The sequence below is a fragment of the Podarcis pityusensis genome (genome assembly GCF_964106645.2).
Source record: "Podarcis pityusensis genome assembly, chromosome: 18".
Lineage (NCBI taxonomy): Eukaryota > Metazoa > Chordata > Lepidosauria > Squamata > Lacertidae > Podarcis > Podarcis pityusensis.
Window position 1 is genome coordinate 7,375,010 of NC_138043.1, and position 24,276 is coordinate 7,399,285.

A 24,276-nucleotide genomic window follows, 5' to 3' on the forward strand; every position below is an offset into this window, starting at 1 on the left:
AATGTTTGATGCATTACTGTATTTTAATATTTTGTTGAAAGCCGCCCAGAGTGGCTGGGAAAGCCCAGGCAGATGAGCGGGGTATAAATAATAAATTACTATTACTATTACTATTATTATTATTATTATTATTATTATCCATACAGAAAACACTGGCCTGCGTAAGTGTCTAAGTGTTCCTTATAAGCTAAACCCTGAGCTAAAACAGCTGTTCTCCCAGCACCTGTCCTCCAGTTAAAATATATGGCTTTTAACTCCACATAAAAGTAAAGCAGAAATGCTCCTTGCCTGTCTGCTGCAATTACCATTAACTGCTGACTCAACTGACTTTGCACCTATTAAACATTAAAACAAATGAAAACCAGGGAGGAGCATGGAGGAGCATGGAGTGCAAGGGCCAGAAGCCTTACTTGTTGCCATCTTCAGCCCATATAGCTTTAATTCTATCAATGTATAAATTTTTTTAAACAGTTATTTTTCTATGCTTTTAGCGGTTTTTATTCTTGTCTGTAAGCGGCCTTGAGTCCTGTTAGGGAGAAAGGCAGGGTAGGTAGGTAGGTAGGTAGGTAGGTAGAAAGAAAGAAAGAAAGAAAGAAAGAAAGAAAGAAAGAATTCATTTCAAGGAGAAGAATACCAAGGTGGTTCACAAGCAGGTTAAAAGCCAATGGGAAAATAACAACACCAGTTATTAAATAAAAATTCCCATAAGGTCAGTTGGAACTACAATCAAAGCAGGAGAGTCGAGTCGGGAGGTCAGGAAAATGCTTGTCTAAAGAGGGAGCGGTCAAGAGCCAAGGGTCAGATGTTCAGCAGGGAGGACATTCCACAACACTGGCGCCACCACTGTCAAAGCCTGACTCCGTGTTACCACAGTAGTCTTGCCTAGTGCCCTGCTGTTGCTGTTGGATTTACATTGCCCTGACCACTCTCTCGATGTGAGTTGCAGTCCAGAACCACTTGGAGGGCACCAGGTTGGAGGAGACTGAAATGCGCCAGTGGTCGGATTCTGCATAAGGCAGTTGATTGGTCTGCAGATAACTTTCTGAATCGCCCCTTAAGGCTAAGAGGTTGGATGTCTCAGAAGGCTTCTTAGCTGTTTATTGTTTCTTCCCACCCCTTCTCTTAAGAATTGCTGTTGTAGCGTCACGCTGAATTGGGTGCCGTCTGGAAGCTACTTGTGGTCTTGTGATATTTACTTGATCTCAATTAAAGGTATCATGTCCCTCTCCCTGTTCTTGGTTGTCTCCTCTCCCACGCTGAATTAATACGACTGTCTGCATTTTTCTGTCTGCAGATTTGTTTTGCATGCAGTGGTACCTTGGTTCTCGAACTGAATCCGTTCCGGGAGTCCGTTCGACTCCCAAAACGGTTTGAAAACAAAGGCGCGGCTTCTGATGGGCTGCAGGAGCTTCCTGCTCTCAATCGGAAGCTGCGCCAGATGTTCGGCTTCCAAAAAACATTTGGAAACTTGAACAGTCACTTCCGGGTTTGCGGGAGCCGATTTGTTCAGTGGCCAAGCCGTTCAAGTACCAACGTACCCCTGTATTTATATCCCACTTTTTGGGCAGAAGAAACCCGCCCCGCCCCCCAACGTGGCTCTCAGCAGTTACCATTCAATCATATTAACGGAGCAGTATCTCTTGTCGAAGGCAGAGGGCCCGGTGGGTGTTGGAACTGGGGTTTCAAGGGATGATTGCAGGGGTGGGGGCATCTCCCAATTCGTTTCCCCCTGTGGTGAAAAATTCATGTGCGTAAAGGTTTGCAGCAAAGTGGCTGAGGCAACGCCAGTGTTTTGATTGCAGGAGGAGCCGAGAGCCCTGCATGTCCTCTGAGAAATTATTTGTTGCTCTGACTCCAAAAACGTGCTGGGCTCTCTGAGACAGGTTGTTCGAGGGATTCCACGTGAACACATGAGAGCCCTGTTGCGTTCAGCTGAAAGGAGTGCATAAATCATACGCACACCCTCCCGGTGCAGCTGCAGATAGGATTTTAGGCTGCTGTTGATAGAACCACAAAACCCCAAGTTACGGAGATTACTGGCTTGTCTTCAGCTAAGTTCCATTCCCCTAGCAAATATCTGAAGGGCTGTCACATGGAAGAGGGAGCAAGCTTGTTTTTTCCTGCTCTGGAGGGTAGGACTCGAACCAATGGCTTCAAGTTACAAGACAGGAGATACTGTTTGACAGCAGAGCGAACTCCATCGGAAGGTGGTCGACTCTCCTTCCTTGGAGGTTTTCAAACAGAGGTTGGATGGCCATCTGTCACGGATGCTTTAGTTGTGGCATGCACCCTTCGTTAAATAGAACACTTGCAGGAAGGCTGTTCACCTTCATAGAAAGCGTTGTTGCTTACAATCCCTGCAGCTTGCAGTGGAAAAGTCCTTAAAACATTTAGATAAATCTTGCTGTATGAATCCCCCCCCCCAGTTTTTGAAGTCCTTCTGAAAGACAGGAGGCAACCCAAAAGCTTGCAAAGAAGCTCATGGTTTCTCTCTCTCCCCCCCTGCCACTGCGCCCCCGCCCCATGAGGCTGCAGTTCAGGGATTTGGCAAGCCTTGAGCAGATTTTGGTTCTGTTGCATAAGACTGCTTCGGAGAGAGGGCCAGTTTTCTGCTCCGTTTGTCTCCCTCCTCGAGGCCGCCTGCTTGCTTGACCTCCTTCTCTGTTCCCTGTGTGCAGTCCCGCAGAACAACGAGAAGCTACAGGAGAGCCCGTGTGTCTTTGCCCTGACGCCGAGGCAAGTGGAGCTCATCAGAAATTCCAGGTATTCTGCTGGGGTTCCTAGCCTTTCCCTATCCGGTTTCCCCTTGACCGGAGACTTCCTGTTTCCCTGCTGGGGTTTTTACCTGGGTTAAGCCTTTCTCCAGGTCTCGCAAGCTGGCATCTGGAGCCGGTGGGCAGACAACACCCCGCAGTTGACCCTCAGGCATTGTCCTGAGAGTGGGACCCCTTTGCTATGGCTGCATCTTGTGACATTTGTTCCGAAGTGCGTTTGAGTTAATTGTCCCACATTCAAGTGACAAACCCTCCAGCAGAGCTTTTGGCCTCTGGTCTGCAAATTAGCAGTGAACAACGTCAGAGAACAGAATCTAAGCTGAAAAACCAAAATTCTTGTGGGTGTCCCCGCTGAAAAATCCTGGGGTCGGTCTTGGGTTTATTACTCTTGCGATAAACGTTTCCCTTCTCTGTGAACACAGATGCTTAACCTGGAGGGGATGTTTGTCTTGTTTTCATTTGGCAGGGAGCTGCAACCAGGTGTGAGATCGGTCCAGGTAGTCCTCAGGTAAGTCTGAACGCTGCGGCTGCTAATTAAAGCCCCTGAGATGGGGGTAGCGGGTGGGTGGGGGGAGGAATATTACAAAAGCCAGGCAGTGGCGTCATCGGAAGAGATCCTTGGCTGACAAACTTGCAAGCGGCTTCCCTGCATAGCGGTTCCCTGGACCCCAGTCTCCCTCTCCTAATTCAAAGCTCCTTCTGATTCACAAGGTCGCAGCTTGCCTGTGGATCTGCTTGTTTTCCATGGCCACGCCTGATCACGAGGAAGAGCCTTGAGCTTTTGAAGGTGACGGCTAGGTTAAGGCTTTCTGGGAGATGATTTATAATGAAATGAAAAGGGTATTTAAATATACCTTTCTGAAGAAACCAGAGGCCTTTCTCCTGGGCATGGTCGGCCAAATGGTGCCAAAGAAGGATAGAACTTTATGTATGCCACAACAGCAGCAAGAATACTTATTGCAAAGTATTGGAAGACACAAGATCTACCCACTCTGGAAGAATGGCAGATGAAGGTGATGGACTACATGGAATTGGTGGAAATGACTGGCAGAATCCGAGACCAGGGAGAAGAGACGGTGAAAGAAGATTGGAAGAAATTTAAAGACTATTTACAGAAATATTGCAAAATTAATGAATGTTAGAATGATGTTAGAATGAAGTTAAGTGGTTTAAGCAGCAATGTTATAAAGGTGTATGTAAAAATGGACTGTTAACAGGTGAGAATCCAAAGTTATAATATATTAAGTTAAAGGATTAAGATAAAATAAAGAGGGAAAGAAATTGCTGAATTAACTAACTGAATTGGAATACAAAAAAGGGAGGTATGAGGAGGTCAGGGAAGCAAGGAAATGAATGTAAGGCATGGAAAGATTGATGTATTTTTTAAAAGTGTTTTTTATTCTTTTTTCTGTATTTTGTATTTTTCTTGTATTTTTATTTTTGTCTTTTTTTGTTTTGTTTTTCCCCTTCTTCTTTATTTATGTAATTCTTTTCTTTGAAACCTTAATAAATATCATTTTTTTAAAAAATGAAGGTGACGGCTAGGTTTCCAAGAGACCGGGGCTGCTTCCGTACAGTGCATTTAAGTCACATGGCTTCCCCTCCAGAGAATCCTACAAGCTGCAGTTTGTCAAGGTTTCTGGGAGGTGTAGCTGTGTGGTGGGCAAACTACAGTTCACAGGGTTATTTTTTGCAGTGTACGCAGCCTGGGGCACAGGCCTCTGATACATTTGCAGAGGCTAATTCAGTGTTTCCAAAAAAATGTTGAGGGGTACAGTGGTACCTTGGGTTACAGATGCTTCAGGTTACAGACACTTCAGGTTACAGACTCCGCTAACCCAGAAATAGAACCTCGGGTTAAGAACTTTGCTTCAAGATGAGAATAGAAATCGCCTGGCAGCAGCGGGAGGCCCCATTAGTTAAAGTGGTACCTCAGGTTAAGAACAGTTTCAGGTTAAGAACGGACCTTCGGAACGAATTAAGTTCTTAACATGAGGTACCACTGTACTCTCGTTTTCCTACACATATTGAAGTAAAGGTAAAGGTACCCCTGACCGTTAGGTCCAGTCGTGGATGACTCTGGGGTCATGTGGCCAGCATGACTAAGCCGCTTCAGGCGAACCAGAGCAGCGCACGGAAACACCGTTTACCTTCCCGCCGGAGCGGTACCTATTGATCTACCTGCACTTTGACGTGCTTTCGAACTGCTAGGTTGGCAGGAGCAGGGACGCTGGCTCCCTCGGCCTGAAAGCGAGATGAGCGCCACAACCTCATAGTTGCCTTTGACTGGACTTAACCGTCCAGGGGTCCTTTACCTTTACAAACCGCTCTTCTGAATAACACTTTTTAGGGGGAACTGGGGATGGGTTTGTGGAACTGAGCAAAGAAGCATGGGAACGACTGGTCTAGAGCCTTTGCTTTCTTTCCCCCGCAGAATCTGCTACACAGATACCAGGTGCCCTCAGGAAGACCAGTATCCCCCAAACATCGCTGTGAAAGTGAACCATAGTTACTGTTCTGTCCCGGTAAGTCAACCCAAATCCTCTGAAACTCGTACAGAAGAGGACAGGGGTGTCCACTGCCCATTTTTTGTGAGATGGGCTGCCTTCCGTTGGTGTTACCATCCGTCAGCAGCGTGGAGGGTGGGCTGTCTCATCATTTGCAGACGTGAAAGCTACCACCGCTTTCTCCAGGCCAAGACTTTGTCCTCAACCATAGCCAGCCTCCCTGAATGGGGCAGAGTTTTGCACAATTCAAAGTGTTGGCGCTGACCTTCAAAGCCCTAAACCAGGCTTCCTCAGCCTTGGCCCTCCAGATGTTTTTGGCCTACAACTCCCATGATCCCTAGCTAGCAGGACCAGTGGTCAGGGATGATGGGAATTGTCTCAAGACATCTGGAGGGCTGAGGTTGAGGAAGCATGCAGCCTAAATGGCCTCAGCCCAATATCCCTGAAGGAGCATCTCCACCCCCATCTTCCAGCCCGGACACCGAGGTCCAGCTCCGAGGCCTTCTGGCGGTTCCCTCCCTGTGAGAAGTGAGGTTACAGGGAACCAGGCAGAGGGCCTTCTTGGTAGTGGCGCCCGCCCTGTGGAACGCCCTCCCATCAGATGTCGAGGAAATAAACAACTATCTGACTTTTAGAAGACATCTGAAGGCAGTCCTGTTTAGGGGAGTTTTTAATGTTTGATCGTGTTTTTAATATTCTGTTGGGAGCCGCCCAGAGTGGCTGGGGAGGCCCGGCCAGAAGGGCAGGGTATAAGTAATAAATTATTACTATTACATTATTATATCCAGCTGCATCCAGTTTGGGGTGGCTTTTCCTCAGTGTCCTTGCTGGGAATATTGTGCCCTGCAGGGTCTTTGAAACGGACGGTTTGTGACCAGATTGCAGAGAAACAAATAAGCCCTTGAAGGTTCTTGAGCAGAACTTTAGCAAAAGACAGACATCTTGGAGATGCATTCTTCTTCTTCTTTGTTTACATCATTGGCTGCTTCCCGCTTTTCGGGTGTGTGCGTGATTTGTGTCTTTTGCTGGCAACGAAACAAACACCTCTCCCTCTCCCCCTCTCTCTCTTTCTTTCTAGGGCTATTATCCCTCCAACAAACCAGGTGTGGAGCCCAAGCGGCCTTGTCGTCCCATCAACCTCACTCACCTCATGTACCTGTCTTCCGCAACCAACCGCATCACCGTCATCTGGGGCAATTACGGAAAGGTGCGGGGCAAGTTGGGCGGGCAGTCGCAAAATTGCCGCTGCCCCTCTTCTCCTCCTCCCTTAAATGTTTGTCCTGCTTTGCGTATGCAGACGTGTTTTCATCTGTGCCCGGGTGTGGTTATGCACGCCCACTCCCTCTTTCGGTAGGTGTGCCAGTGTCAAAACTGAGTTGAGCTGCTGACTCTCCCTGTTCCTTTAAGAAGCCGGCTGTGCAAAGTGCTGATTGGCCACCCCTTGTGTGACTGTCACAACCTTGGCTCAGAACAGAGTGGATTTGATTTAAATCATGGGTAGGCAAACTAAGGCCCAGGGGCCGGATCCGGCCCAATCACCTTCTCAGTCTGGCCCGCAGGTGGTGCGGGAATCAGTGTGTTTATACATGAGTAGAATGTGTCCTTTTATTTAAAATGCATCTCTGGGTTATTTGTGGGGCCTGCCTGGGGTTTCTACATGAGCAGAATGTTTGCTTTTATTTAAAATGCATCTCTGGGTTATTTGTGGCGCATAGGAATTAGTTCTTTTTTCCCCCTTCAAAATATAGTCTGGCCCCCCATAAGGTCTGAGGGACAGTGGACCGGCCCCCTGCTGAAAAAGTTTGCTGAACCCTGATTTAAATCAAATTGATTTAAATCGCGATTTAAATCTCTAGTCAGTAAGGCTTGATTTAAATCTTTTTTTTTTCCAGAAAGACTCATTCTTGCTAGTATAAGCTTAACATTTACAACCAGATGAAGGTTTCATTTTTGGAATGATAAATTTCCAGAGAAGTTTTTTACAGTTATATCAAAAATTACTGATTTGGTTATACTATTAGAAATACATAGACCGATAATTATGAAATTATTGTGAGGTTTAATTAGGACAGTCCACATATACATTGGTATTCAGGGTTACAGACACTTCAGGTTACAGATGCTTCAGGTTACAGACTTCACTAGCTCAGAAATAGTACCTCGGGTTAAGAACTTTGCTTCAGGATGAGAACAGAAATTGCGTGGTGGTGGCGTGGCAGCAGCGGGAGGCCCCCTTAGCTAAAGTGGTGCTTCAGGTTAAGAACAGTTTCAGGTTAAGAACGGACCTCCAGAACGAATTAAGTTCTTAACCCGAGGTACCACTGTATATTGGCTTCCTTCGGCCTCTTTTTTTCAATGGTGACCCAGACCACTGATAATGTAAGAATATTCTTCACAGCTGTGAGCAGGGCAATGGGCTGGGCTAAGCGAAGACAAGCGACGGCAATTCACTGTGACGTTTTCCCCTGTTCCTGCTTAGGCCGCACAGAAAAAGCATTTTGGTTCCTGAAATTCATTCCAATTGTGCAGATAAAGTACAGTGGTACCTTGGTTTAAGAACAACTTAGTTTAGGAACAACTTGGATTAAGAAAGCTGCAAACCCAGAAGTAGGTGCTTTTGTTAAAGTTTGTGGGTCATAAATCCTTTGACCCACTGAGTCTGCTGCAACGGCCCTGTAATAAACATGATTTATTGCCACTCCGACAAAGTTCCAATTGTGCCCACATGCTTCCACTCGCACGCTGCCACTCTTCTCAGTTGCAGGATGATAGCAGAGTTCACACGCAGCGTAAAATGGCTTGTCTCTGTCATAGCTGTCAAGCATCCCTTATTTGGCGGGACAGTCCCTTATCCCAGCGCCATGTCCCACTGCTGTCCCTTACTGATGATGTCCCTTAAATAAGCTACTGAAGGTAATGGGGCCCTTTCTAGGTCCAGCTGTGCTTTGTCAACAACAAATTGTTGCTTTTGTGTGTGTTGAATATATGCTATATGGTCATTTATGGACCTAATAGGTATCTAAAGCCATTTGCACGCAACAAAATATGTATTTTATCAAAGTAATTGTTGTTCCCTTATTTTGGCTGCTGATCCCTTATTTTCGAAGCTGCTGGTCCCTTATTTTCAAATCTGTAAGTTGACAGCTATGGTCTCTGTCGACGTGATGCCTCCAATAATTCAGCTTTACACCAGTGCTTCTATTCTGACGCTCTTTAGAAGCATTCAAAAACAGAAAAGAAAAACCTACAGAATCTAGCTGCATGCTTGCAGCTTTCTGTCTAACAGAAATGCAACTATCTTGCTCACGTTCTCAGACAGACTGCTCTCCAAAGAGAAGTCAGCCCCCACAGAGCACAGATCGAAGGAAAATGCCCGGGTCATGTGAGCAATGCACCCAGTGAATAGGAACGCTTCCTGGAGTGTTAACTCTTAACTGTCCAGAACCACAACAGTTTTGGTTTGTGAACTTTGCCTTGGAAGCAGAACACGTTGAGTGTGTTCCATTTGTAAATTGTAAATCTGCTATGGGAAAGCACGCCTTGGTTTAAGAACGCTTTGGTTTAAGAACAGACTTCCGGAATGGATTAAGTTCGTAAACCAAGGTACCATTGTATAGCTGATATAATTCTACAGGATGTGATAATACTGTCAAAACATTGAAGATCCAGTGATCTCCAGGCATTGTCCTCCAAATGGTGGAGAGGTCAGGCGCCCAGGTATCTTCTCTTGACCGCACGCCCTGAGAGGGTCAATAATGGGCGGAGCAGGAGATACGAATTTTGCCTTTGCGCAGTCAGCTAGTTCCGTCGCTCTCACGTTTCTCCACCCAGGAAAGCAGGAAGAATGGTCAGGAAACACATTCTAGCCTGGCACGAATACGCAAGGAGCGGGTGGGCAAAGCAAGGCCAATGAGAGGTGTGGCTCAGGAGGGTATATGGCCTAGAGGGCTTGCATTTGCCGCTAGGTCTGGAGGTTCCCCTCCCCTGGTTCAAATAATACCCTGTATCTGAAGAAGTGTGCATGCACACGAAAGCTCATACCAATAACTAACTTAGTTGGTCTTTAAGGTGCTACTAGAAGGAATATTTTTTATTTTGACTATGGCAGACCAACACGGCTACCTATCTGTAACTGTTTCCCAAAGGTGTATAATACCCTGTTTTGCTCCCAAAGGTGTGCTAGGTCTTATTTTCAGGGGATGTCTTATTTTTCCATGAAGAAGAATACGGTGCACATTTATTGTCTAATTGTGGGTCAGCCAGAGCGAGCAGCAGGCAGCAGCTTATCCTGGCAGTGGCGCGGGCTCTCTGATTTAAAGAGACCTCGCAATGCCTGAACAGCTCCGGCCAATCAGTGAGCTGCGTGGCGGCGCCTGCCGCTACGGTCCAGAGGAGTCAGACGCCTTATGGTAGCTTCGGGGGCCAGCGGCGTAGCGTGGGTTGTCAGCACCTGGGGCAAGGCAAGTAATTTGCGCCCCCTAACCCCTAACCTGCCGCCGCTGCCAGCTTCTTCTTGCTGCTGCCTGGGCTGGTCTGGTGTGGTTCTCTCCCGCGCTCAGCGCTGCGCTGGGCGGCCGCTGCACTGTCCCTCCCCCAGGTATCCCTCGCTCTCTCTCCGCACCGCACGCCTGGCACCCACCCCCTCCACAGTGGGCGGCGACCCAGCGGCTCGGATCGGATTCGCACAGCCAGCACTGCAGTGAGAGAGAGTGAGTGAGCCAGGTAGGGGCAGAGAGCTGCGAGTGCGAGCGCGCCCCCCCCAGATGTTGCGCCCGGTGCGGCCGGCCCCCCCTGCACCCCCCACGCTACGCCACTGTCGGGGGCCTTATATTCCGGGGAGGCCTTATGTTCGGGGAAGGCCTTATTATCGGGGAGGTCTTATTTTCAGGGGATGCCTTATATTACAGTGAGAGGCAAAACTGGAAGTACCATAATTTTTCGCTCCGTAAGGCGGACCTGACCATAAGGCACACCTACTTTTTTTTGGGGGGGGGGTAGTTCAAGAAAAAAATATTATTCAAAGGGAGCGCTGAGCAGAGCCCGTATGCATCCCTTTCATGAGCCGCATGGAGCGTGTGTGCGGCGCTTGCAGGCTTTTCCCCGAGGAGGGAGAAGGGCAGCCCGTCACTGACTGCTCCCAGCCTTCCCGCTGCTCCCAGAGCTTGTGGGGCTGGTGGGGGAAGCCCAGGTCCCCCCCCCCCAGCCCAGGGGACCACACATTCGCTCCATAAGACGCACAGACATTTCCCCTTAGATTTTAAGAGGAAAAAAGTGTGTCTTACGGAGCGAAAAACACGGTAGGTCTTATTTTCGGGGGATGTCTTACTTTCGGGGAAAGACGGTAACACAGGAACCGAAACGCAGGAAGGATCCTTTGCAAGGTGATAGGAGGGCTGCTTTGAAAGACCAAGGAAGCTTTCCCTGCCCTGCGATTTCTCACAAACCCTCTGTTCTCATCCCACTCTTCAGAGTTATTCCGTGGGCCTCTTCCTCGTGAGACAGATGACGTCGGCAGAGCTGCTCCAGAGGTTGAGAGTAATCGGCATTAAGCACCCAGAGCTTTGCAAGGCGCTTGGTGAGTTGGCACGCTTCTCTGTAGAATCGTAGAGTCTCAAGGGACCCCCGAAGGCCATGCAATGCGGGAATCTTTTTCTCAACATGGGACTCGAACCCACGGCCCTGAAATTAAGGGTATCGTGCTCCTGTGGAGGGGGGGGCGGTACATGAAGAAGGGAGTTCTGCAGATCGGGAGTTGCAATCCGGCAGTCTCCAGAAGGCTGCCGGTTCGCCGCCCCTGAGCCAGTGTTAGAAACTCAGGTATGTAAACGAGGTTCAAAATGGCTCCTTAAACCAGTGTTGCAGTTGCCAAAACAGATTGTCCTAGTTGCCATTTGGGAAGGCCAGACGACTAGGAAGTTGTATTCTTCAGTGCAACTCTCTGGTTCCTGAAATCTGTCCTGATTGTGTGGATAAAATAGCACAGATAGAATTCTACAGGGTGTGTTGTTAAGTACAGTGGTACCTCGGGTTACATACGCTTCAGGTTACATACGCTTCAGGTTACAGATTCCGCTAACCCAGAAATAGTACCTTGGGTTAAGAACGTTGCTTCAGGATGAGAACAGAAATCATGCTCTGGCGGCGCAGCGGCAGCAGCGGGAGGCCCCATTAGCTAAAGTGGTGCTTCAGGTTAAGAACAGTTTCAGGTTAAGTATGGACCTCCAGAACGAATTAAGTACTTAACCTGAGGTACCACTGTAACCGTGCATTCTCAATCCTGTGCGCTCACGGTTCTATCACTCCCAGTCGGTGCATATCCTGTATCCTGCTGCCGAGATCCTGCAAACATTTGATGCTGCAGATGTTCTGGCTGATGTGTGTTGTGCTGGGAGCGGCCGCCGAGACCATATAACACTGGTCCTGAAAGACCTACGTTGGCTCCCAGGACATTTCCAAGCACAATTCAAAGTGCTGGTGATGACCTTTAAAGCCCTAACCGGCCTCAAAGGCCCAGTATACCTGAAGGAGCATCTCCATTCCCATCGTCCAGACTGGACACTGAGGTCCAGCTCCGAGGGCCTTCTGGCGGTTCCCTCCCTGCGAGAAGTGAGGTTACAGGGAACCAGGCGGAGGGCCTTCTCGATAGTGGCACCCGCCCTGTGGAACGCCCTCCCATTAGATGTCAAGGAGATACACAACTATCAGACTTTTAGAAGACATCTGAAGGCAGCCCTGTTTAGGGAAGTTTTTATTGTTTGATGTTACACTGGTACCTCGGGTTACACATGCTTCAGGTTACATACGCTTCAGGTTACAGACTCCGCTAACCCGGAAATATTACCTCGGGTTAAGAACTTTGCTTCAGGATAAGAACAGAAATCGTGCAGTGGCGGCGCAGCGGCAGCGGGAGGCCCCATTAGCTAAAGTGGTGCTTCAGGTTAATAACAGTTTCAGGTTAAGAACGGACGTCCAGAATGAATTAAGTACTTAACCCGAGGTACCACTGTATTTGTGTTTTTAATATTCTGTTGGGAGCAGCCCAGAGAGGCTGGGGAAACCCAGCCAGATGGGCAGGGTATGAATTATTTACTATTATTATTATTATTATTATTATTATTATTATTATATCACTGTAGCCCCTCTGAACAGCATGCTATTGGGGAAGAGCCTCAGCGCAACCGATAAATCATAACAAACCCAACCCCTACCTCACAATGATTGTGCCAAAAAACACGTTGTGGAGTATACCTGCCGTAAAACACCTGTCTAGGGGGCCCTTTGTCTTGGGCAGAAGCAGGTCGAGGGAGGGAACGAGAAAGATTCTTCCATTGCCCGATTTCTCCGTTCCCTGGGGAATGGTAAAAGTCGCTAACAAAGGACCACCGCTTTGTTCCCTCTCTTCTCTTCTTCCACATATTCTCCCCCCGACTCAACAACTGTAGTTAAAGAGAAGCTTCGCCTGGATCCAGAAAGCGAAATCGCCACCACTGGTGTCAGAGTGTCTCTCATATGCCCGGTAAGTGATCCATGTTGTGTTGTAAAGCGCTCGCTCTGTGTGTGTGCGTTTAGAGGTGGCAGCCACAGCACAGCTCACATGCCTTGGGAACAGCTGATTGGTGAGAAGGTGCCATTGCAGGAGATGCTTTGACACTTTTAAGATTTCCTTAAGTCCAGTAGCCTTGGAACGTTTATTATTTGCTTATCCCATTTATATCAAGGTGGCATGCCTGGTTTCCCCCACTCCTCATTTAATCTCCACAACAACCCTGTTGGGAATCTCCCTGAGATCTTCGGAGGAAGGGTGGTATATAAATTTAATAAATAGATCTCTGCTGTTTTCAAGCTCCTCGAGGCTATTGAGTCTTCCATCCTCCCTTTGGAAGCTGGGCTTTGCTCAGCAAAGGCATATCCCTGTCCTTAAAGGGATCCCTGACCGTTAGGTCCAGTCGCGGACGACTCTGGGGTTGCGGCGCTCATCTCGCTTTACTGGCCGAGGGAGCTGACGTACAGCTTCCGGGTCATGTGGCCAGCATGACTAAGCCGCTTCTGGCAAACCGGAGCAGTGCACGGAAACGCCGTTTACCTTCCCGCCAGGGTGGTATCTATTTATCTACTTGCACTTTGACGTGCTTTTGAACTGCTAGGTTGGCAGGAGCAGGGACCGAGCAACGGGAGCTCACCCCGTCATTGCGGGGATTCGAACCGCCGACCTTCTGATCGGCAAGTTCTAGGCTCTGTGGTTTAACCCACAGCGCCACCCAATTTTAAAAGGGGGTAGCCCTCCCCCCCCACTACCCTGCACTCTCCTTGAGTGCCTCTATATGGCTAGAATGTGCCATTGAACTCTGAAAAGGCCTCTTCCTTGCCTGGATGGAGTTTGGAGAGGTGTGTGTTTGTAGGAATTAGCCTTCTATACAAAGGGAAACATTTGCATCTGTTGCTCCGCCCACCTTTGCTCAGGCCCCGCCTACCACCACCAGGTGGCCCCCGGGAGGCTGTCTAGAAGTAAGTGCGGCCCTCAGGCTGACAGTGGTTCCTAGAGCGCCAAAAGAGCTGCCCCAGGCCTTCCTCCTTTTGGTCCATTCTGGGGCTTAATAATAATAATAATAATAATAATAATAATAATAATAATAATAATAATTTATTTATACCCTGCCCATCTGGCTGGGCTTCCCCAGCCACTCTGGGCGGCTTCCAAAAAAAAATTAAAATACTATAATACATCAAATATTAAAAGCTTCCCTAAACAGGGCTGCCTTCAGATGTCTTCTAAAAGTCTGGTAGTTGTTGTTCTCTTTGACATCTGGTGGGAGGGCGTTCCACAGGGCGGGCGCCACTACCGAGAAGGCCCTCTGCCTGGTTCCCTGTAACTTGGCTTCTCGCAGTGAGGGAACCGCCAGAAGACCCTCAGCGCTGGTCCTCAGTGTCCAGGTAGAACGATGGGGGTGGAGATGCTCCTTCAGGTACACTGGAGCAAGGCCGTTCATAACGTTCCTCACCTTTCTCTCCAAAGCTTGTGAAGATGCGTCTGTCGGTGCCGTGTCGGGCCGAGACCTGCGCTCATCTCCAGTGTTTCGACGCCGTTTTCTACCTGCAGATGAATGAGAAGAAGCCCACCTGGATGTGCCCAGTTTGCGACAAACCGGCCACTTACGACCAACTGATGATTGATGGGTGAGTTGAGCTGATTGCCTCGTCGGAAGCAGGTCTCTCTTTTTACCTCTGTGTGTGTGTGTGTCTTGAGCATAGCTGTCAACTTACAGATTTGAAAATAAGGAATCAGCAGCCGAAATAAGGGATTTTCAGAGCACAGGTATGTTCAACTTCGGAGCCTCTCTGAGCCAAAGGCAGAAAGCCCAGCCAGCAGCCAAATGAAGCCTCAAGCGGTGGCTCCCACAGCGCAGCAACCCGGCAAAGGGGATGCAGCAAGGAAAACCACCGTCCCCTCTCCGCTGGGAAGCGCTGAGCAAAGGCGAGTCCCCAGGCAACGCGGCCGATTTGATCGGCACAAGGCATGCAAGCTCCACCCCCCAGTCGTTCTTAGGCCCCTTACTGGGTGAGCAACGCAGCCAAGCAACACAGTTGGAGCCTCCCTCCTCCCTGGCCGGCAGGGAGGGAGGGAGAGGAGCTGCTTCCTTTGAAACCCGGGAGATCATCAATAAGGGACAGCAGCGGGACCCGGTGCTGGGATAAGGGACTTTCCCGCCAAATAAGGGACGGTTGACAGCTATGGTCTTGAGGCCTGCCTTAGAATAACAGAACCGCAGAGTTGGGCCACCTGGTCCAAGCCCCTGCAATGCAGGGAACATAATGGAAGAATTGCCTGATGGACGGCCATCTGTTCGAAAACCTCCAAGGAAGGAGAGGCCACTGCCTTCTGAGCAAATCCACCGTCAGACAGCTCTTCCTCTTCGAAAGGTCTTTCTGGTGTTTTGTCTGAATCTCATCTCTCGTCCTTTGAATCCGTTGGTCTGGTTTCTGGCCCCTGGAACAGCAGCAGACAAGCAAGCCAGCTTGCTCCATCTTCCATGCAGCCACCATGCAGATCTTTGAAGATGGATCTCACTTAACCTCTCGGTCTTCTCTCCTCCTGGCTAAACATGCCCAGCACTTTATTTATTTTGAAATAATTTTTATTTGATTTTACAAGTATAATAATACTTATTATTATTACTATTATTTATACCCCGCCCATCTGGCTGGGTTTCACCAGCCACTCTGGGCAGCTTCCAACAGAATATTAAAAAACAATAACCTATTAAACATTAAAAGCTTCCCTAGACAGGGCTGCCTTCGGATGTCTTCTAAAAATCTGGTAGTTGTTTTTCTCTTTAACATCTGGTGGGAGGGCGTTCCACAGGGCGGGTGCCACCACCGAAAAGGCCCTTTGCCTGGTTCCCTGTAACTTGGCTTCTCGCTGCGAGGGAACTGCCAGAAGGCCCTCGGAGCTGGACCTCAGTGTCCGGGCAGAACAAATATATATCCATATTTGGAGACTTCTCCGAATCTCTAGGCTTCCCACCTGCCCCTCCATGGGTCCTAATATAAACCTTTTCAACTGTGTATTATTTCACCATCCAAATTTTATGTCTCTCCAGTTGATCCATAATATCTTCTACATTGCAAGTGCAAACCTGCTAATGTTTTTATCTGCTTACAGTGGTCTCTCAAGTAAGTTATAATTTCCCCCCATTCTTTATTGAAGTTTCGGTCTTCTTGGTTCCTGAGCTTCCTCGTCAAGTTTTGCCATTTCGGCATAGACCAACAGCTTAGTTTGTCATTCTTCTCTGGTAGGGACTTTGTCTTCTTTCCATCTCTGGGCTTTAAAGAGAGGCAAAGCCTTGTGTGAGGAATTAGGATATTGATGTGTTGCTTTCTAACAAGATCTCCAAGCGACTTTCATTTAAAAACATAATGATAAACCTAATCATTCACATCTGGCATATATTTCACATCTGGCAACCAATGTGCTCCTTTGGTTTCACATAGTACATGGGTAAAAGGTAAAGGGACCCCTGACCGTTAGGTCCAGTCGTGACCGACTCTGGGGTTGCGGCGCTCATCTCGCTTCATTGGCCGAGGGAGCCAGCGTACAGCTTCCGGGTCATGTGGCCAGCAGGACTAAGCCGCTTCTGGCGAACCGGAGCAGCACACGGAAACGCCATTTACCTTCCTGCCGCATTTATCTACTTGCACTTTGGTGTGCTTTCAAACTGCTAGGTTGGCAGGAGCTGGGACCGAGCAACGGGAGCTCACCCCATCGCGGGGATTCGAACCGCCGACCTTTTGATCGGCAGTCCTAGGCTCTGTGGTTTAACCCACAGCGCCACCCACGTCCCCAGTACATGGGTAGGTAAGTCTAAAAAGCCCGGGACACAAATCTTCATGGCCCTCTGGTGACTTCATTTACCTGAAGTATTGTATTTAGCGTTAACTCTAGAACTCTGGAAGTGCATACTTGACACATTTCAGAATTAAATTGGCAGCTGTGCTGTCTCTTCCCCCACAGGCTCTTGTCGAAGATCTTGACAGAATGCGAAGATGCCGACGAGATTGAATACTTGGTGGACGGCTCCTGGTGCCCTATCAAAGCAGAGAAGGAGAGGAGCTACAGCCCCCAGTGTCCAATTCTAGTTGTGGGTGGGTCCACAGGTGAGTCTAAACATATTTGCTGCTCACTGCTGTGTTTCCTTCCTAAACGGGGACCAAAGGGCCAGTAACCCTGGTGCCGCAGAGCTTTGAAAGTTTCAGCTGCACCCAACGTTACTCCTGCCTGATCAGAGTAGACCCACTGAAGGGCGTGACCATGGGTAGGCAAACTAAGGCCCGGGGGCCAGATCCGGCCCAATCGCCTTCTAAATCCGGCCCACGAACGGTCCAGGAATCAGCGTGTTTTTACATGAGTAAAATGTGTCCATTTGTTTAAAATGCATCTCTGGGTTATTTGTGGGGTATAGGAGTTTGTTCATTCCCCCCCCCTTCAAAATATAGTCTGGCCCCCCACAAGCGCTAAATCGCGCTTTGCACATGCGCACAAGCTCCAAATTGCGCCGTGCACCTGCGCAGATACGATGCTTCAGTTTGCACTCTTTTCATGTTGCGAACTGGCCTATGGAACAGATCCCATTCGCAACCAGAGGTACCACTGTACCTAATAGAAATACCTATTTTAGGAAAATGATAACGATGATGATAATGATTAACATAATAATGCATGTTAATTCTCCCCGGTTCTCCTTCCCCTGCTTCCAGGAGGCACTTCGGAGGCCAACGGTGTGCCGCCTCCCGCCCCCAGCGTGGAGAACGGCAAGGTCCCCGCCGACGTGGTGGACTTGACGCTGGACAGCTCGTCCTCCGAGGAAGAGGACGACGATGACGAAGAGGACGACGACGACGGCGGACCCAAAAGGAAACTGCCCCGCCTATACAAGAATGGCTTGGCATCCGCCTGCTGACTGCAGGGGGCGCTCCGGGTCCTCTGCGTGGGAAAAGCTTGAATACCTTGGTGCTTATTCAGACGTGGGAAGAGGGGCTTTCTCTCCCTTCCCCCCTCCATCTCGCCCTCTTGCAAAGCTGCCCCCTGTGACTTCCCAGTTCCAAGTTAATTTTTTTAAAAAAAGAAAGAAAGAAAAGAAAAAAATTAAGAAGGCCTGCCGGGGGCGAGGGTATGCCGGTGACGTTGGCGGAGCTCCTGCGTGGCTGGAAGATGCCGCCCGGCGAGCCATCCTCTTTCTGGGGTCTTTTGCCAGCTCAGCTTGCACCGCCTCGAGAATCAGGGCCGGGACGGCACACACCTCTCTTGCATGGAGGAGTCATGTCGGGAATTGGCCACTGGCTCTCCTCTCCTTCCTCACGCCCCCGACCCCCTGCTCTCCTCTCCGCCCCCCCCGTTGCTTCTTGGATGACCTGGTGCCAGCTGCTCGGAGCATGTCTGAGCGCCGGCGGGCAACCTGAACTCTTCTGGGCCTCCCAAAAGCGGCATGTGTCTCTTTGGTCTTGCCTTGTTCGACAACCATTCCTGACTCCTTCTCAATCTCTCTCTCTCTTTCCCTTTCTCTGACACGTGCGAAACCCCTCGCTGGACGTTTTAAGGGAGTGCTGTGTGTTTGTTGCCCTTCGCGTCGATGCCCGGAGGCTCCTAGAACCAGCAGGTTTACCTGGTCCCCCCTCCACTGCCCCCCCGTCCCATGGGCACGTCAGGAAAGGGCTTCGGGAGGGGAGCCGGTGAAAGATGGACCTAGACTTTGAAACCAAGATGGCTTAGAGTTCCTTGGAGCATCTCGGGAGAGAACCTCATGTAAAGAACTCTTTTTAGCTTCTTCCGAAAATAATGTAGAATTCTTACATACTGATTCCCTGTTACTCCCCACGCCCCCTTTTTTTAAGTTGAACAAAGCCATTGGGGAGGTGGGAGGTGGGGATGGGGAGGGGTCGGAATGCGGAATGGGCTTGAACCACAAACCTGTTGTCTTTTTTTCCCTTTCTTTTGAAGTGCAATAACTTGGTGTGTTTTGGAAGGCGAAAAGGGCTGTGTGTCTCCCCGTCCCAACACCCTCTTTAATCTCACCAGGGCTTTAGCTTGAGTCGGGTGTTTTTGGGGAACAAAACAGCTTTTTTGCCAGGGGGCGGGGGTGGGCTAGGAGTGGACGGGCCGGCGGGTTTGGGGGGGGGGCACAATGGCCCTTTCCGGAACAGAAATGCCAGGTGGAGGAACTTTTTATTATTATTATTATTATTATTGTTTCTACCCAACTACCTCGGTTTTAAGACAAACAAACAGAAATTCAGGTGTAGCTCAGTCATGAAGTGGTGGTGGGCAGCATGCAGGTAACTGTTGTCTTTTTAAAAATTGCCTATGGACTTCCAGCTGCTTTGATACGTCTCCCCCTCTGTTCCCCCAAAGCGCACGCCCTCGTGTATCCGTGAACTCTTTTTAAATATTGCCCCCTTCTGCTCTGCCTGGCCTCGGAACGCTTGCCTACGCCTGCTCTTGACTTTCATTGCTGGCAAGCGAGGAAATGCTCGCCCCTCATATCACACACACACACACACACACACACACACACACACACACACACACACCCTCTGCCCAGGAGCTGGTGCACTACTAGTAACCCCATGCAGATGACCAAGGAAAAGTGTGTCTGTTGGTTTCATGCGTTTACACTAGGCCAAGACAGTGCAAGGTGGGCTTTTATTGCACACTCTGAAAACTGAATTGGCCCAGGATTTTATTTTCCTTTTGGTGGCTCGGGGGAGTTTGTCCTGTTTCTTTTGCCCTACCTTTCCCCCCCCCCCCTTTCCTGCCATTCCCACCTGTTGTCCGTCCGCCAGCCCAGCAAACCTGGAACGCGGGGTGCTTTTGCTGTCCCCCCCCCCCCAGAAAAACAAAAACCAAACCATGAGGTGTGTTCAAGGCACCTCCACCTTCTGCTCTCTCCCATGAAGCTGGAGAGAACAGCACCGTCATCGTTTTTTATATCCAGACCAGTGGTGCTTCTCTTGAGCGTTGCGTTTTCAAAAAAAAAAAGCAATACCTCTTCCAAAGTACTGTGCCCCAGGGAGGTGTTGCCAACAGAGAAATGGCAACTCCTTGACTCCAGGCCGAGAGTGCGTCTCTTGTCTCCCTTTTCCAGGCTGCGCGTGGCATGGGGGAAAAGAAAGCCCTCTCCAGGGTGTTTTAAAGAAAAGCCAGTTCAAGTGTATTTTATAGAAGCCCCCAGACCTAAACGGTTGCTGTATAGGACCTCACTCAAGGAGAAGCAAAGCGCTTAGGAGTTCAGCTGGGTCGTGGCAAGTAGTTCTTGTCAGTTGATTTTCTCTCCCCCTGAACATCCCACCCTACTGATGGCCCCCATGCCTGGTGAAGGGCTCTTGAAGGACCCCTGGGATAAACAGCACTCGGTGGGGGCGAAGCCCTGCCCCAGTCCCTTGGAAGCTGATGTAGAGAAAAGATGGCTGCAGGAAGGGAGGTGTGGGAAGTCATCCAAACTTCCTGGCTCTTCCACTCCCCCCCCCCTGCTCTCCTCCCCCATATTACCATATATATATATATATATCCCCCGCACCCGGTCAAACATCTCAAACTGAAGCAATACGTTTGCAGTTTTTAAAACGCGCACACACGAGACCTCCAGATCCACTGAGGGTTTGCAAAGGTCCTTCCTTGTACAGATGATGGTCGCTTGCCTCCTCAGCCACTCAGTAGTTCGTCCCACTCCTCTCCCTCAGGATTATAATTTGTGTGCTTAAACTTCTTTGGCTCCCCATCCCCATCCCAGACACTGTCCATTGAGACTTCGCATCCTTCCTTCCTTCCTTCCTGATTTCCATTCTGTACATATGTTTTTGCTTAACATCCCTGTCCTGGTTCCCCCCTTCCCCTCCTTTTTCTGTTTGTTTGTGTGTGTGTGTGTGTGTGTGTGTAAAGAAAAGAAATTATTATTTTTTCTTTCCTTCAATACACATTCTTCAGAATTCAAAAGTATAGTGTTTGTTAAATAAAATGAATTGAAAGATTTCACTTTAACCTGCTTTCACTTATGCCTGAAGTTGTTGCGATGTGTCGGCTCAAAGCTCCGTCTTAGCCCAATGTCCTGTTTCCAGCAGTGGACAACCCAATGGTTTGGAAGGCCTTGCAAGCAGGATGAGTCTTTTGTTGCTTGAACCCCACCTTCTGGTATCCTCCTCCTGAACATGTGCGTTTTGTTTAGTGTTGATTTAGATTTAGTTGATTTAGAGCTGTTGGTTTATTTCTGAAGAACATGGGTAAGAATTGTCTTGCAGGAACAAAACTAGTTCTAGAGCAGGGATCCCCAAACTAAGGTCCACGAGCTGGATAAGGCCCGAGGGACTCGTTTATCCAGTCCGTGGTGACGCCCGCTGCCGCCACCCGCTCTTACCGGTGCTGCACTGCGCAGCTGCCCACTTGCAGGTCGGAGGAGCACCGGAAATAGCTTATGCGCATGCACAAGCGTTATTTCCAGTGCACATCCGGGTCGGAGGAGGCCCGTGCACATGCGCACAAGCTATTTCCGGTGCTGCTCCGACCCAGAAGTGCTCTGAAAATAGCGTGTGCGCACGCATATGGGCACGCACTCCTCCGGCCCACCGCGCAATTGGCGCTGGAGACACCGGCCCGAGGCGCGGTAAGTTTGCTGACCCCTGTTCTAGAGTACTGTTGTGAACAAATAGCCAAACAGCTGCCTCTGAGTACTGTAAATGGGGTGTGTGTGGGTGTCTCCTAATCTTCCCCTTCACATTTGTTTCTTTGATCTGGCGGTACTTTGAGAGAGATACAGCCCCTGTCCCTAGTTTATTGACTCCATGTTCAGATAATGCTGAACTATACAACTTCTGTCAACCCTAGGAAACATGGCCCAGCGGTCAGGAGTGATGGAGGCTGTGGTACAGCCACATCTGGCAGACTTAGTATAAGCTGGTTTTCTCCTGCCCCAGACACTAGGACCCGAACCACTGGCTTCAAGTTATAAGAAAGGAGATTCCGACTCAACATCAGGAAGAACTTTCTGACAGTAAGAGCTGTTTGACAGTGGAACTATCTCCATCGAGAGCTGGTGATTCTCCTTCTTTGGAGGTTTTTAAGTAGAGGTTGGATGGCCATCTGTCATGGATGCTTTAGCTGAGATCCCTGCATTTGCAGGGGGTTGGATTAGATGACCCTCAGAGTCCCCTCCAACTCTGCAATTCTGTGATCTTAAGACAGCTTCCTATGTCTCAAGCTGGTCTGAGGAACCTTTGATTCTCCAGATGCTGATAAACTACAAGCCCCACCATCCATGGCAGTTGGCCGTGCTTGCTGTGGCTGATGGGAGTTGTAGTTCAGCAACATCTGCAGGGCCAAAGGGTCCCCACATCTGATCTACTCATGGTGGCTGGAGCCTTAGATTTCCTTTGATCTGAGAGGCTCTGTATGCTTTGGGGTGAGCTCATCTTTTGAAACCATTCCATTTGCCTTTTCCCTGTTTCTGCAACCTCTTGCAATCCCCAGTCATGCTCGTACTTTCATGGAGGGTTTTCCTGTGTGGAGTTCGGCTGAACAGGTTTCTGTATCCTTGATTAATAAATGGCACAGCAGCTATGGAGAATGAGGCTTCCCTGGGACTCCTCTCTAGCATGTGGTTGGTCCGGCTCCAGCAGCTCCTCTCAGAGAGCTCACCTTAGCTGTAAAGGCCCTTAGTCATAATTATAGATGACGACATGCAGACAAAAGGCACACTCAAAAATAAAACTCTTGAGATGTTTGTTTATCATAGCTGTCCATGGAGGAACAGGTCAATTCTGCGTCCAAAGCAGCTGTCTACCAACTCCATCTGGTACGCCAGCTGAGACCTTACCTGCCCGCAAACTGTCTCCCCAGAGTGGTGCATGCTCTGGTTATCTCCTGCTTGGACTACTGCAATGCGCTTACGTGGGGCTACCTTTGAAGCTGACCTGGAAACGACAAGTAATCTAGAATGCGGCAGCTAAACTGGTGACTGGGAGTGACCGCCAAGACCATATAACACCGGTTGTAAAAGACTTTCATTGGCTCCCAGTACATTTCCAAGCACAATTCAAAGTGTTGGTGTTGACCTTTAAAGCCCTAAACGGCCTTGGCCCAGTATACCTGAAGGAGCGTCTCCACCCCCATTGTTCAGCCTGGAGACGGAGGTCTAGCTCTGAGGGCCTTTTGGCGGTTCCCTCCCTGCGAGAAGTGAGGTTACAGGGAACCATACAGAGGGCCTTCTCAGTAGTGGCGCCCACCCTGTGGAACACCCTTCCATTAGATGTCAAGTAAATAAACAACTATTTGACTTTTAGAAGACATCTGAAGGCAGCCCTGTTTAGGGAAGTTTTTAATGTTTGATGTTTTATTGTGTTTTTAATAATCTGTTGGGAGCTAACCAGGGTGGCTGGGGAAACGCAGCCATTTATCAACTGGCCTGAGATGACACGCTAATAAAACTCTTAACCTTGTGCCATCGTAACCCATGTATTTTTAGGAACATTTAAAACTTATTTGATATAACAAGGTCTATATCCGTTAACAAAATAATTGCGTCTTTAACCAAATCTGAAAAGCAATCTGCAAAACCGATCAAATGCCAAAAAATAATGTTAAAGCGTGTCTTAAGTTTGAGGCCCCTTTAGAGCTGGGGGGCCCAGGTGAATTGGCCCCTTAGTTGCCCCCCCCCCACAAGCCATAAGGCAGGAATTGGGAGTCCAGTACCCAGCACACATCAGCCCCAAGCAGCATGGTCAGTAGTTGGGGGTTGTTGGCATTACAGTGCAGTGATTTCCCCAAGGAACAGCCGTGTGAAAAAATGTCTTGTGGTCACCTAACGAATTTTATTGCCGCGTAAGCTTTTAACGTAGTCTAGAGCTAGTCCTCTCTAGGCGATGGTCAACAATTTGGCTGCAAAAGGCAAGTCAAATGACACACAAAAAAATGTTGTTATTTAGTAGTTTAGTCGTGTCTGACTCTTCATGACCCCCTGGACCAGAGCACGCCAGGCACTCCTGTCTTCCACTGCCTCCCGCAGTTTGGTCAAACTCATGCTGGTAGCTTCTATAACACTGTCCAACCATCCCGTCCTCTGTCATCCCCTTCTCCTTGTGCCCTCCATCTTTCCCAACATCAGGGTCTTTTCCAGGGAGTCTTCTCTTCTCATGAGGTGGCCTCAGCTTCTTGGATCTTGGAGCCTCAGCTTCAGGATCTGTCCTTCCAGTGAGCACTCAGGGCTGATTTCCTTCAGAATAGATAGGTTTGATCTTCTTGCAGTCCATGGGACTCTCAAGAGTCTCCTCCAGCACCAGAATTCAAAAGCATCCATTCTTTGGCGATCAGCCTTCTTTATGGTCCAGCTCTCACTTCCATACATGACTACTGGGAAAACCATAGCTTTAAGTATACGGACCTTTGTTGGCAAGGTGATGTCTCTGCTTTTTAAGACGTTGTCTAGGTTAAATAGAGGTTTTTTAAAAAAATGAAA

The 24,276-nt window shown here is 49.0% G+C and overlaps 1 protein-coding gene across 3 annotated transcripts in view; it reads left to right on the forward strand.

Moving 5' to 3' along the window:
* PIAS4 (protein inhibitor of activated STAT 4) overlaps positions 1 to 20,810 on the forward strand; it is a 35,166-nt gene extending 14,356 nt beyond the window's left edge. For all 3 annotated transcript variants that reach the window (XM_080989008.1, XM_080989007.1, XM_080989009.1), the window contains exons 3-11: positions 2,679 to 2,763; positions 3,241 to 3,282; positions 5,209 to 5,299; positions 6,360 to 6,488; positions 10,751 to 10,856; positions 12,724 to 12,797; positions 14,295 to 14,455; positions 16,791 to 16,933; positions 17,534 to 20,810. In XM_080989008.1, the coding sequence (XP_080845134.1) occupies positions 2,679 to 2,763; positions 3,241 to 3,282; positions 5,209 to 5,299; positions 6,360 to 6,488; positions 10,751 to 10,856; positions 12,724 to 12,797; positions 14,295 to 14,455; positions 16,791 to 16,933; positions 17,534 to 17,736 (1,034 nt within the window). In that variant the 3' untranslated portion in view covers positions 17,737 to 20,810. The remainder of the gene's footprint in view (positions 1 to 2,678; positions 2,764 to 3,240; positions 3,283 to 5,208; positions 5,300 to 6,359; positions 6,489 to 10,750; positions 10,857 to 12,723; positions 12,798 to 14,294; positions 14,456 to 16,790; positions 16,934 to 17,533) is intronic.
* The last annotated feature ends 3,466 nt before the right edge of the window (positions 20,811 to 24,276 follow it).